The sequence below is a fragment of the Argiope bruennichi genome, chromosome 4 (genome assembly GCF_947563725.1).
Source record: "Argiope bruennichi chromosome 4, qqArgBrue1.1, whole genome shotgun sequence".
Taxonomy (NCBI): Eukaryota; Metazoa; Arthropoda; class Arachnida; order Araneae; family Araneidae; genus Argiope; species Argiope bruennichi.
This window is the reverse complement of record NC_079154.1, coordinates 140,132,864-140,146,658: the sequence shown is the minus strand read 5'-3', so window position 1 is coordinate 140,146,658 and position 13,795 is coordinate 140,132,864. Positions and strand designations below refer to the sequence as shown.

At 29.2% G+C, this 13,795-nt stretch overlaps 1 protein-coding gene across 3 annotated transcripts in view; it reads left to right on the top strand.

Moving 5' to 3' along the window:
- Positions 1 to 12,415, top strand: part of LOC129966552 (uncharacterized) — a 121,081-nt gene extending 108,666 nt beyond the window's left edge. For all 3 annotated transcript variants that reach the window (XM_056080998.1, XM_056080996.1, XM_056080997.1), the window contains exons 8-11: positions 5,987 to 6,085; positions 7,280 to 7,507; positions 8,397 to 8,540; positions 9,961 to 12,415. In XM_056080998.1, the coding sequence (XP_055936973.1) occupies positions 5,987 to 6,085; positions 7,280 to 7,507; positions 8,397 to 8,540; positions 9,961 to 10,131 (642 nt within the window). In that variant the 3' untranslated portion in view covers positions 10,132 to 12,415. The remainder of the gene's footprint in view (positions 1 to 5,986; positions 6,086 to 7,279; positions 7,508 to 8,396; positions 8,541 to 9,960) is intronic.
- The last annotated feature ends 1,380 nt before the right edge of the window (positions 12,416 to 13,795 follow it).

Genomic DNA, 13,795 nt, shown 5'->3' with positions numbered 1-13,795 from the left:
TAGATAAATTTTGTAATTTAAAAATATATTGTCATTCAATGTAAAGGTAAAACGTTTGTCTGCAGACATGTAAATGTGTTGAGGGAACAGTGACGGGAATGGATAAGGCTAATTGGAAATTGTACCAATTTTAATCAAAAATTTGGTGTAGATTTACAAATTTAGTACAAGAACCAGTTACCAAATTTCATTTATCTAACTCGTTGAACCTTTAAGTTATCGTATTTATGTAAATATTCTTTAACAGACAGATAGACATACAGACATAATTCCATCCCCTCTCCTCCCATCTTTTAATTGTGGAGATCTAAAACGTTTTAGAGTCGGATTTTTTGATGACTGCAGTACTTAGTGTATGCTCAGTACTTATACGAGAAATTAAAAATAACTTCATCAAGTGATAAATTTTTTTCCCTCCCGAATGCATAGCCTTATTACTTCTATATTATGTGCCTGTTTCGAAAGACATTTTCGGTTTTTGACATTTTGGAAGTTTTGTTTTTTAAGTATAATAAATTGTTCTCATTTAGAAAAAATTCTAAATGAATAATTAATTTCATATTCAAATGTATTTCCAGATTTTATTAGATACATTCATGAGATTCAAATATCCCAGCTTCATTGATTTTCGTAATTCAAATTAGAAGTTCATTGGATTATGATTGACACCATGTGCATATGATTGGATGGTAATTTTTTGCTTGGCTATAAAATCGATGAATAAAACCCATCATCTAAGGATACATAAATTAAAATTTCGTTTCTGACTATTTTGCTGCATGTTTTTCATACCATATTCCTGAAGTTTATTATAAATGCTAAAATAAAACTACGTATAGTTTGAAATTTTGGAATTCTATTTTTAGAATATATCTTTTTTTTCTTTCTCTATTTCATAATAATTCATTACCTATGTTCTTTATTTCGTAGTCAATTTTAATTCTTTATTAATCTTCAAATGAAAAAAAAAATATTCAGAACAGATTTCAGATGCTTACTTTCCTATTTTAGGGTTCTTTTTAAAATTATTTACTGTAGCATTAATTGCAATGTTCGTGTCACGACCGAATGGTGTATTCTGTGCGATTTTTGTAATAAAATTCCATTTCTGTGCCGCTGTGCTACAAAAGAAAACAGTAGTCTTTGTTTAATTGGCGGTTTCTACGACCTTGGGCGATGTGTAAATCATCGTGTCAGACGTTTTTTCCGCCTGGCTTGCCTTGTCTGTTTCACACAAAAGATGTTTCAGTTTTCCCGCATAATGACAGCCTCAATACACTACATGCATTTGTTTCTGAGTTCATTTTTTTCTCACCCAGATTCACCTTACGAACTGTTGACTGAACACGCGTTTTATTTACCAGGGACGTGGCACTGAATGTTTTTAAAATCACCGAAATTACTGTTACCACTATTGCTATAAAAATGTAAAAGACTATGTACTTTGTAGTCGTTCCAACTCAAAATGTTAGAAGACGAGCAGCCAAATACTTGATTGTGCAACAACTTTAAACGAGACTGTTCGCCGATGTTGTTGTTCCGTTTACCTTGTTTACTTAATAATGTAGGAGCAGCCGGTTCTTCATCGTTAAAATTGGTGTGTTCTTGATATTTCATTTTTATGGTGAAACGAATCATTATGATCTTATGGATATTTACAACAACGCCGATCATGGATCAATCGGACAACCGAATTTGGAATGGGGCGTAAAAATGAAACTGATAACTAACTGTACCTTTGATTTTGTTTCTTCATCAGCCGACAACAGCCTTACACCCAACCAGGCAGTCTAGATGAGTGAGGGTGCTAAATTAATAATAATAATAAAAAAAACCTTTATAATAATAATGTACTCATCAACGTCAGTTAAAACTAACTTAGAATATGCAGACAACTGCTTCATAGTTTGACATATTTCGTTGAACCATAGAAAGAGATCTATTATAATAACTCTTTTTAAGCATAGATTTTTATGATATGGAATATCAGTTGCTAGTTTTATAAATTTAATCCCGCCCAAATATATCAATTATATTTAATGTGAAATTGGTTGTGCGGTCTTTCATCCAATGAACAATTCTTGGTTGCCTTTTGCTTATTTATTTTTGTAATTCGACATCACATTTTTCATACACTCACCATGTATGAAAAATCACATAACATGTACGATAATATATAACATTACCACAAATAGCGAGCGAGGTAGCTGTACCTAATGAGTCACGCCGATGCGAGAGAAAAAGCAACTACTCGCCACTCACTCTTTATAGTTTTGAGAGTCATCTATTAACAGCAGCATTAATTGGCATATTTAGGATAGAAATAATTGTTCAAAAAATAATAATTGCAAATAACAGAATTACTTAAACATAAAATACTTTAAGATAATTTTCAACACTATTTTATTGGATGTAATATTGTGTTTCATATCTCTCGCAGTGGCGTTGAAATGCAATATCATTTTACAGAAAATAAAATACATCAGAAAATTAAAATGTTCATTTTTATGCTTCTGCTTCATCTTATGCTATATCAGATTCCAAAAAATAAAATGTTGCCAATCTCTAACTTCTGATATATTCTGATTTTAATAATGATTTTGATTAAAAATTCCAGATCTTATATAACCAGTATAAAATTCTTGCTGCAATATTACTAAGTGTTTGCGGTTTTTAGCTCTTTTATCAATCTTAGAACGAATTTCTTTTTGTGGTCGAATAGTATCACTCATTTTAACTAATTTCGCAACAGTATGGAGGATTTCTTTGAAATCGTTGCTTGGGACATAATTAAATCATAATCTGTTCTAGTTGCTTGACCAAATGGAATGTGACCATTGAATTGCTGGTTTATTGTTGTATTCATTTTTACTTTCTCGTATAGAGAAAGTATTGTAATGATCGAAAAATTTCGAACCTGAGATTTTGACGGTATTTTAGACATTCTTGGTTTTCGAAGAAACACATTTTAGGAAAATGTCTATCAGTCTGTGACAAAGATAACTCAAAATGCTTTGCGGTAGATAGATGAAATTTGGTATATGGTCTTAACTCCAAATTTGCAGATTTCTATCAAATTTTGAGCAAAAATCTGTTCAAAAGTTTGTCTGTCTGGCTGTTCGATTACAAGTGAAACACAAAACGAAGAAAGCCGGATGAATGAAACGGGTTGAACCGCCTGTACATTTCCAAACACGTTAATGCGATTACTCAGAGACGAATGACATGGGAATTCTGCGCCAAATTTTAGTTCGGTTGTGAGAACCACATCTAAAACCCAAATTCGATCCTGTTTACCGCTTGCAAACCGCCAAAGAACTCGCTATGGAGAACACAATAAAAATTCACACGAAAAGTTAATATTTCTTAATTGTTTTTACGTCATTTTACGCAATTCTTTGTCTCCCCCGAGATCTATATTTTTTGAGAGGTGGGGGGGGGGGGGAGGGAGAATAACACTTTTAGTAGTCACTTCCGCTGGTTTAATAGTATATGAATATTTACAGTTCTAGTCCAGGATGTATGGCAGCAGAAAAAATCGGAAACTTAGTTATGCATAAACAGAATAGGCCTAATGATAATTTTAAATGCCTGTCCCTATACCTAATCATTTATAGGCGTAATACCGAAAAAAAGCATTTTCAAATAAAGAAGAGTGGGAAAAAATTATTAAGAAAGAGGAGGAAACAAGCCAGCATGGGGTGGGGTATAATGGTATCTGCGCCTAAAAGATTAAAAACGTTGATCAAATGCAAAGGAAAGCAGATGAAGTATTTCTTGTGTATTATTTTAATTGAATCTATATGAGTTGTTAAGTTCTACTTGAATAAATTTTTAATTCTGCATATTTTACGTTATAAGTCAATAAATATTTGAAATCATTTTGAGTCATCACTTTTCATAATTGAAAAGTAAGTTTACTTTTTTTCTCTCTCTTTTTGTATATGTCTTTTGGAAAAGGATTTTTACCATTCATTTTTTTTATTTTTAATATTTGATATACATATTTTGTTATACTTGGTCTGCTTGCCCAAGGGTTCCTAAACTGTGGGTAGTGAAGTAATTTTTGATGGATAGCAACAAGATAGAGTTAGGATGTGGGTTTAAAACCTTCATCAAGTTACACATTTTTTGTAGGCATCTTAATGGAAGCTCTCAAATATGTTTATATCTACTAATTTTAACCTTTCCTCAAAGGACAGCAGCCTTTGTCACTATATCTCACACTATTTACATTCAATTCAAGTCATTCATTCATTAAAAAAAAAAAAAAACTTTAATAATAAATGTTTTTGTTTTTTGTACAAAAATTCGAAACTATTTTTTTATAAAATTATATTTAATAATAAGTGATGACCCCCTCCTACACGAACGTTACTTTTTGGCCTACAAAACCCTTTTTCGAATGAAAGTGTGCTGCCTTTTTCTGTTGAAAATTGATTACACCATCGCTATATATAGATGATGTTTCTAAAAGACGGATTGCGATGTTCCAAAGTGCGCTGAACCCCTTTAAAAGAAGAGCATTTAAAGATATTGTTTTATATTCGTTTCGAAAACGCTTTTCTTATAATCTGTTTGTTATTCTGCTTTAATAAGCTTTTCTTCATGAATAGTATTTTCACCGTAGTCTTCATATTATTAGTAGCATTTTCTTTTTTCGCGCTACAGCTCAGAATAATGAGCAAATGGAGGTAATATTTTTGAAAGTGTAATCATTTCTCTGTCAGTGAAATGTATAAGAAAGAACTCCATGCTTCCATCAAGCGAGCCACATTCCAGTTTAATATGACGAATTATCGCCGGATAAATTATTTGTAATCTAATGCATGTGATCAATTCATAAACTGATGATTTCACCTTTTTCTGGTGAAATATAAATCCTCTGTAAAAGAGAAATATATTCCCTTTCTCTATTATCTTGTACTGTAACATTAAAGATTTAAATAATTCAGAAACAAATTTCAGGTCTAAGTGCTACCATAAGATATGCAAATAGTTATATTATTTGTTTCAAACCCACTTAACAATGCATACATTATTTTTACTCTGCATTTCGGAAGAAACAATGTTTTAATTTCAAATGAACGCAAAATATTATCTCGTCTAGTTTCGACTTCCAATTTTTATTCTGTTTTTTATATTGTGGCACTTTTTCACATTTCCGAGTTGTATAAAAAGTATTTTTGAGTTCTGTTTATGCAGTTTTGTAAAACCTTATAAATCGAGAATGAAATGCTGCAATCTGTGCTTTATGAGAAAACAAAAATGTGGATATTATATATGAAGCGTCGCGACATTTTTTTGGCTTTGGTGCTGTTTCATTTAAAGAAGGTTGAGGTAAAACTAAAGAATATGATACAAATTTTTCGCAAATCTTAGCCAAATCATGCGAAACAGTAGATAAGTCGTGAAATATTAACTGTAGAATACTGTTAGGTCACCACCGGGCCGCGGTGGCCTGGTGGTAAGGTCTCGGCTTGTAAACCGTAGGGTTTCAGGTTCGAGACCCGAAGAACCGTCGTGTAAGGGGGTCTGTTGCATGTTAAATCCGTAATGCCAAACGTCCTACCGCTGGTGTGGTGTGGAGAGAGGGGGTGCCAGCTCAGGTGTCGTCATCTGACCGCTGTTCAAAATTACGAGGTCCGTCCCAAAAATAGCCCTCGTGTTGCTTTACAACGGGACGTTAATATAACTAAACTAAACTAGGTCACCACCGTTTGCAATTAAAAGACTGCAGTTTGGCGATTGTACTGCATTCCTTTACTTTAGCCGCGATGAATGTTTCACATTATGTAAAATTAGTTTTGAAATCATGCAAGCAAACAAAAAACAGTAATCTAATCAACTGTACGAAAAAAAAGAAAAAAAAAATTATATTATTAAAAATAATTTTTTTTTTAAAATATGTTTATGCGTGTGTTAAGATAATGAATGAAATTTTTCAGTTGATTTTTAATAATGGCCAGCTTGGGTTTTTTTATAGGCTTTGAAAGATCTGAGGGAAAAGTCAAAGAAAGAAGTATTGGAAGACAATTTTTTATGGCAAGAAGAAATCAGAAAAGTTAAAGAAGAAACGAATCGAGTGAGTTGTGAGAAACTATTTATATTTTAATTTCTCATGGATCCCACTACAAATAATTATAAAATACGTCATGGTGGTTCTTTACCTTATATTTCAGTTTTTACTTTGATTTAAACTTATTTTTAAAGTAATTCAAAATTTTCATTACTTTTTTTATATAAAAATACCCTCTATTAAAAATATATTAAACAGAAATAAGAGCAATTTTTTTTTATCTTTAATAACTTTTCCATATGTGGTAGAGGTTGCTTTAACAGTTATTTATTAAATAGTTTTACAGCTTAGTTATTAAAATCTCATTTAGTGTTTAATTCAAACTTAAAAAGAAGAAGGGGGAAAAAAACCCCAACAAAGAATGAAACTAAGTTTTATAAGTTAAAATATGAAAAAAAGATTTGAAGTATTGCTTGTAATGCAGTAAGAGAGGCTACAGCGCGACACAAGAGCGAAAGAGACCGAAATATTTTCCTCGGGGATTTTATACTATGAGATTCTTATAGGGATTTTCTTTGACACGTGCTGATTTAGGTAGGTTTAAAAGAATGTTGCAAACATTAAGGATTTCTATCATTTCACTCGGAGCGTGTGAACTTGCGGATTTGAACAATTTTACAAAGCTCGTGTAGCAGTAAATAAAAAAAAGGTCGAATTAGATCAGTAAATAAGAGACCATTTTAAAATGAAGTTAATATGAGTTAAACTAAGATAAAAATTAGGAAATTATTTAAATTTAAATTAGATTAAGAGATATCATTACAAATACACCCACACCCACCCATTAATTTTTTTAAGTTTTATTTCTAATGAAAATTAAGTGTTTCTGTGAAAATTAAGTGTTTCAGTTAGTTTCTTCAATTAAGCATTTTTAAAAATGTTTATTTATTTTTTACGTGCTTTGTTTTTAGAAATCCTTGGTCTTAATCTATTGATGTGCATTTTGATGTGGCAATCCTGTTTTAGAAGATATTACGTATGCAGCTTATTATGCTATCAGGAGCTCAAAATCTTTTTTTTAATTATGTGCTCAGTTTAGCAAATAATAAATTATTTTCATTCTAATGAATGGGCAAGCAATTAATGAGAACTTTATATTAATGAATAATCAATACTAATTTTTTCTGATTGTTGTATATTTTTCGGAAATCGTTATTAATCATACTTTCTTATATGCACGGCTTTGTTTGATATTTTTAGGCGTGGCAAGAGAAGTTCGATCGCATGGAAGCCCGATTAGCAAGCCAAGAAGAGGAACTGCGCCGGCTTCAGGCGGAGAATGAAAATCTGCATAAGGGTCTGGAGTTGCAAAGGTTGGGTTCCCCCACCTGTCAGTGCCGGTCAGAAAGTGGTCAGAATGGGTTCGGACGCATTGATTCAGCCTTTGAAGATGACGAAGAATACTTCAACCACAAGCCTTCCATTCCTGTGAGTATGAGAGGAATTTTATTATTCACCATTAGCATGTGTGCACGCTAAAATAATATGGAAACTTACTTAAATAAAATTGAAAAATGGTCTAAAGCTCATACTTATCAAATTTCCTTGTATTTCTCTGAAGAAAGTAATTTTTTTTAATGTCTTCAATTCTAATGTAATCACTAAATCAGCTGTAACTTAAATGTTATTGAAATGTGGAGGTACTCAGAGATATGTGAGTGAAGATCTTTGCATAAAAACACCAGCAGTTATGCATAAAGACCCATTATTTATGGTTTGGGTACATCAATGAATCATGCTACAATTTCATATTTGGTGTTTTAAATACTTAGTATTAAATTTTAATCCATTCACACTCCAAATTCAGGTGTCAATTGAAAAAAAAAAAATCTCTTTGAAAATTTATTTTTCTCTCCCTTTCTGATTCTAGAAAACTGTTATCATATGCATTTTTTTTACTTGAATTTACAAGAAGTTTCCACTTTTTTTTTATTTATACTTATAATAAAAAAGTATAAATATTCACTTATATAAAAATACATATTTAAGAATATTTCATTGTACTTATGTTCATAATCATCTACCGTGCTTGAGTTTTAAGTTTTCAATAATTTTTAAAGTTGCTAACCTGATTAGAAAAGAGAAAAGTTTAACATAAATTTATCATTACTTTTTGTTCGTTTGAGTTTTGACTTGATTAGATTTTAATGGTTTAATTTAAATTTTTTTTCATGTGGAATTGAATATCATTTTTGGTGGATATCAACATCCCTCTTTTTAAAGAATTTTTTCTTCTTTCTATTGTCCTCTACTTTTAAATATTTAAATAATATTTATTTATAAGACATTTCTAAACTGATCTGTTTCTCTTTTACAGATCCAGTCCACAAGACAGGAATGTGATAGGCTTCAGGAACGACTGACAGAAGAAGAGCAAAGAGCCGATCAATTAAAACTGCTTCTCAATCAGAAACTGATAGAGTTCAACAAACTTCAGATCACTTTGTCTAAGCAAACAAAGGTAAACTTTCTTTGTTTGAATTGAACAGTATTTGCTGATACTGGGGATTGCATTTTTAACTGAATATTTGAGAAGACTGCCTGATACAGAATACAGTATTTTATAAAATAGTATGACTTGGAAGGAGAACATTGCAACTTAATTATTTTAGTTTTTCTTTTTTGTACCAGATATATTTTTATATAATAGGTCTTAAGTTTTGATTAAATGCTAGTTAAAAATAAATTAACAGATAACCAATTGCCTATGATGGAAAATGCTATGCTGTGTTAGCATTTTTTACAGATTCATTCTTATATTTTTAGTGTACAGTATTCATAGTGTACAGTGATACGTTTAATAGTCAACGAGTCATAATAGTTCAGTAATAAAGTATGCACATGTAATATCTTTGTGACTAACACTATAATTTCTCTTTAATTTATTGAAACATGCTAATTTATTTTCATTAATCTTTTTGTTTCAGATAAATAATGATGAAATAGGTAAAGGTTTCGACTTTTGTATACAAATATTTAATAATACAAAACTGGCTAAATTTAGAAACAGAATCAATATATGATAAAACTATTATAACAACATCCTTTTGAGCATTGAAATGTTTATAGTTTGGTGAAATTAATATTACTGCAAATTAATTAACCATTGTTTAACAGGCCAGCCAAATATCATAGTATAGTAGATTATAAAGCCACAGCATTTGATCATTTTGTTACAAATTTTTTTAAGACATAACTTTTTCTGGGAGATTTATTGCATTTTAGGTTTGTGTTAAAATGGGATTACTGTGAAGATTTTATAATATGACTGAACAAAATGTGCTTTAAGAGCTCTTATTCTTTCTTGTGTTATGTTAAAGTATAAATATTCATGAGGAATTTAATGAGGAAATTAATTCATGAGGAAAACTAGTGGAGTAAGTTTATTTTAGTTTTATATCTTTTTCCCGTCAGTTTTTTTATTCTGCAAATATTAAAAAAATGCTTCTACAAATCAATGCTTTGGTTTGGCTTGCATTGCATTTTGAATTTACTTTAGAACTATTATGAGTATATCATTGTAATTCTGAATAGTTATTGAATAAAAGTATCTAATCTGGAACATCACTCAACAATTGTTCATGTTCTCATCAATATGAAAATCCTAGAAGTTACCTATCGAAATTTTGATTCTTATGTCTATTTTATGTATGATGAAAAAAATATATTTAAATTTTAATTAATAAATTTTTTTTTCTATTTTAACTTTTCAGCTTAAAATTTATTTAATATAAAACTTTTGTTTAAAAAATTTCCTAAGTTCAACATATAGATATATAGTTGTTTTTATGTTAGTTCATCATATTTTACCTTTCATGTTTTAATTAATTTTAGTTTGAAATAATTTGATTTAATTATAGACATTTTTTTTTATTTTACAGGAGATGATTGAACTTGAAAAGTCGTATCTTCAACTTCAGTGTCGTCTTCGAAAGGGAACCAGTAAACCAATGGTGGCCCGCCTTTGTTCTAGAACTTCTCCATTTAACTCCAAGAATCTCTGTCCAAAACCATCTCCACCAGCTACACCTCAGCCCAATAGTGTTTCCTAATATTCCATAAGCATGTTCCTAAGTCTTCCATTTTTGTGATTCCTTTGGACCAATAAGACTTGAATCATCCTTGCTGTATTGATGGCAGGCTTTTTTAGAAATACAAATCACACACATACAACTTTGGTCTTGTAGGAATCTCAACCTCATTGAACATTATCTCAATTTTGCTTGCTTTCTGTATTAGTTTATTTTTAAAGTTGAAATAAAAACTTACTGATTCTAATTATTTTGAAGGCAACAGTAGAAAAAAAATAGGAATATTTTTATAAGAGAAGTTTTATAAAAACCAAAAATTGTTAATTTCAACTTTGTGAAAGCTGCTTATGAAATTAAATGAAGATTGTGTTCCATTATACATTTCCATCAAGTTTCATTTGAAAGATTTTATAGCATCATAAAAAGGAAAGCTGGAACTGCATTGGAAGATATTTTTTATCAAGATACAAAATGGAAATTTTAATTCTTCGGTTATAATTTAATTTGAATTGTTTTCAATAGAACCCTTAAGAAGCTAAATGATGTAGAGGATATTACACTGCAAGTTTGTTTTGCTTCTAAAATGAAAATCATTTTATCTTGAAAAATAGATTTGTGTATCCTAAGGTTCACTTTGCTTTTCAACTACAGTACCATTTTCATCTGGATTTATAAAATGAAGAGAATTTATTTCAGTCTAGTTGTCAAAATTCTAATGTTTCTTATATTGAATAACCAGTCATTTTTTTGTTACTAAAAAAAACATATCATTGATTTAGCTTTATGTAGACAGTTATTTGTATGTCGATATTAATATTAAATCTCATTTATTGATTGATATTTCTACTGTTTAAAATTACAATGGGAGCAATAATATATATATGAGCTGTCTTTAATCAAATTAAAATTTTCACTTAGTGCCTTCTTTTCTTTTGATATGGAAGGAATTCACATTCAATAATCAATTGAATACAAAATGCCGAGTAATAAATTGTTCAATAATATATTAGAAGTGAATATATTTCTATTTCAATTTATTCACTTTCTGTGAAAGAAAAGTTTAAAGTTAAATAGTTTGCAGTAGTTTTTATGGTTGTACTAAACCTTTAAATTTGTTTGTTAAAAGTCGTTATTTTATTAATTTTAATTATATAGTTATTCTCCTTAATTCTTTCATGCTCATAGAAATATTTTACTTTTAAACCTCTATGAATTGTTTTTTTAATACACATTACAACGAAAGAAGCAATACTAAATATGCTTAAAGAATTGTTAGAAAATCATGAATTCATTATTTCATCCAAAATGTATGCATAGCATAGATATAAGATTTATGATCTGTTGAATTTTGAGAGAATTTTGTGCCATCTTTGTTTAATTCAAAATTACAGAAATCCCATTTTAGAAATTTGGTATAACTCAAAACTGCTTGTTAATTACAAAAATATATACTAAATATATTTCAGATGATATTTTCATATAATTAATTTCATTTAATCTGAAATGGTTTAAATAAATACAGTACTTTTTCATTACAGTTGTATACCCATGTACTTATTAAAAATTAAAATAGAGAGATTTCAAAAGAATAACAAAATTGTCAAAGTATGTAAATTGTTTAGAACTAATTTATTAATTTTATTGTTTTATTATAGTTGTAATTCATTAATAAGCTGCAATTTAGAATAAAATATTTCATTAGACAATCAATATATATTTATGGTTAAAAGAACACTCTTCTAAGCCAAGTTTTAAAAATAATGTAAAATAGTAATTTCATTTAATTGACTGTCAGTATACTCATTATTGTATGAATGGTAAAATATCAAAAAGAGAATTTTGAGCATCTATGAAAGAATTTTTAATATAGGAGAGATTAAACAGCAAATGTAAATAAATTTTTTTTTTTAAAGTTACGAGTAGTCCTAAAATTCTTTAGTGGCAATTTAAAAAATATTTATAGAGATTTAGAATGTATATTGTGTACAAAATGTTTTCAAAATTTTATTTAATTTTAGCTAAAAGTATTGTTATTCATATATGAAGATGCTTGCTGTTTTCAGAAATGTGAAATTTTAAAAGCAGTGCAATATTTATTGTACTGTAAAAAAAAAATTCAAATATCTGTAAAAAATTTAAAAAAGGTCATAAGATTTAATATTCCAAAATATATTTGTCAGCAGAATGTGTTATTGTATTTTTTTTATGAAATTAATAGATATTGTTTCATATGCTATTATTTTCTTTTATAGAAATACTCCTGTCATATTCTATATAAAATGCATATCCTTTTTTATAATGTGATGTGTCAACTATATGCTTTTACTAGTCACAATAAAATACTATTTTTAAAAATTTAGTGTTTTTTGTTTCTATGAGAAATTTATTAAATGAATATTGAACAATGATCTACAAATAATGTAACAATGGAAATGTCACTGTCTAAGATTTTTACAAAAGAAGTTATGATCTCAAAAATGCTAATTCCTAATGTAGTATGCTGTAATGGCATCATTTGCACAAAATTATCATGCAAGTGATGTAATTTGGACATTTAATGCATAGTGATTGTTTCTGCCCAGTCTAATTTATTTAACATTTAAATTGAATTTGCATAATATTATATGGTTTTTGACTACTTGAAAGTTAGATAAAGATATGACAATTTTTATTTCAAATTTTCCCATTTAAACGTATATATAAGGATTAATATAAAATAATTAATAAACTGTACTTAAAATCAAATATGCTCTTATGTTTATGAGATCAAAGCATATAAAGATGCACATGAACCAACAGACAGAATTCTTTTTGACGAACTTTGTCTATAATTTTATTAAGATCTAACACAGTTCCATTCTTCTAGCTGATACGGTTTCTGATTTATCATTCATTCACACAGGGACAGTAAAGATTCCTCAAATACTGAAGTTCAAACATTTTATATATATATACAGGGTGTTTTCGAATTGACCGACAAATTCAGAAGGGTGATAGTAGGCATCAGGAGGATATAGAAAGTCGGAGAACTACTGGAAAAAATTAATAAGCAAATAATAAATGATGTTTAAACTACAATTTTTTTTAAAAAGTGAAAGCACATTCTTAAAAGTTTTTTTTCATGCTGGTAACATGCGGATTTGATGATCTAGGGGGTCGTAAATTACTGAAAACGGAAAAATAGTTTCGAACCATACTTGCAAAAATAATAAAACTCGAAGAAAAATAAAAGCTTGAAAATGTAAGGAATTTTATATTCTAACACTACACACTTATATCAAATTATAGAACTAGGAGTTTTAAAGATATTCAAGAAAAGCTAAAATAGAACTATACTTTCAGAAACAAGAAAACATCGTTGCAACATCAGTACCGATGTTCGCAGACAGCGTTGTAAAATTCGAAAGACAAATTCAGAGCAAGGATAGTGGAAAATCGCAAAATCAGACGTCGAAAAGACAATGAGTCTGGCGAAAAGAATAGACCTATGAATGCGAGAATTAGGAACAAGGTAATCGAGAAGAAGTCTTCTCATACGTAAATTTTTCATGCGTTCGGGAAAAATAAAAGCAGCGAGCAAGTATTCATTAATGCATTGTAGAAATGATGGTCGTTATACTTCATTCGCAAACAAAAAGTCAGATTTCACGAATGCAACTAAAACGTGCTGGTGCTCCATCATGTA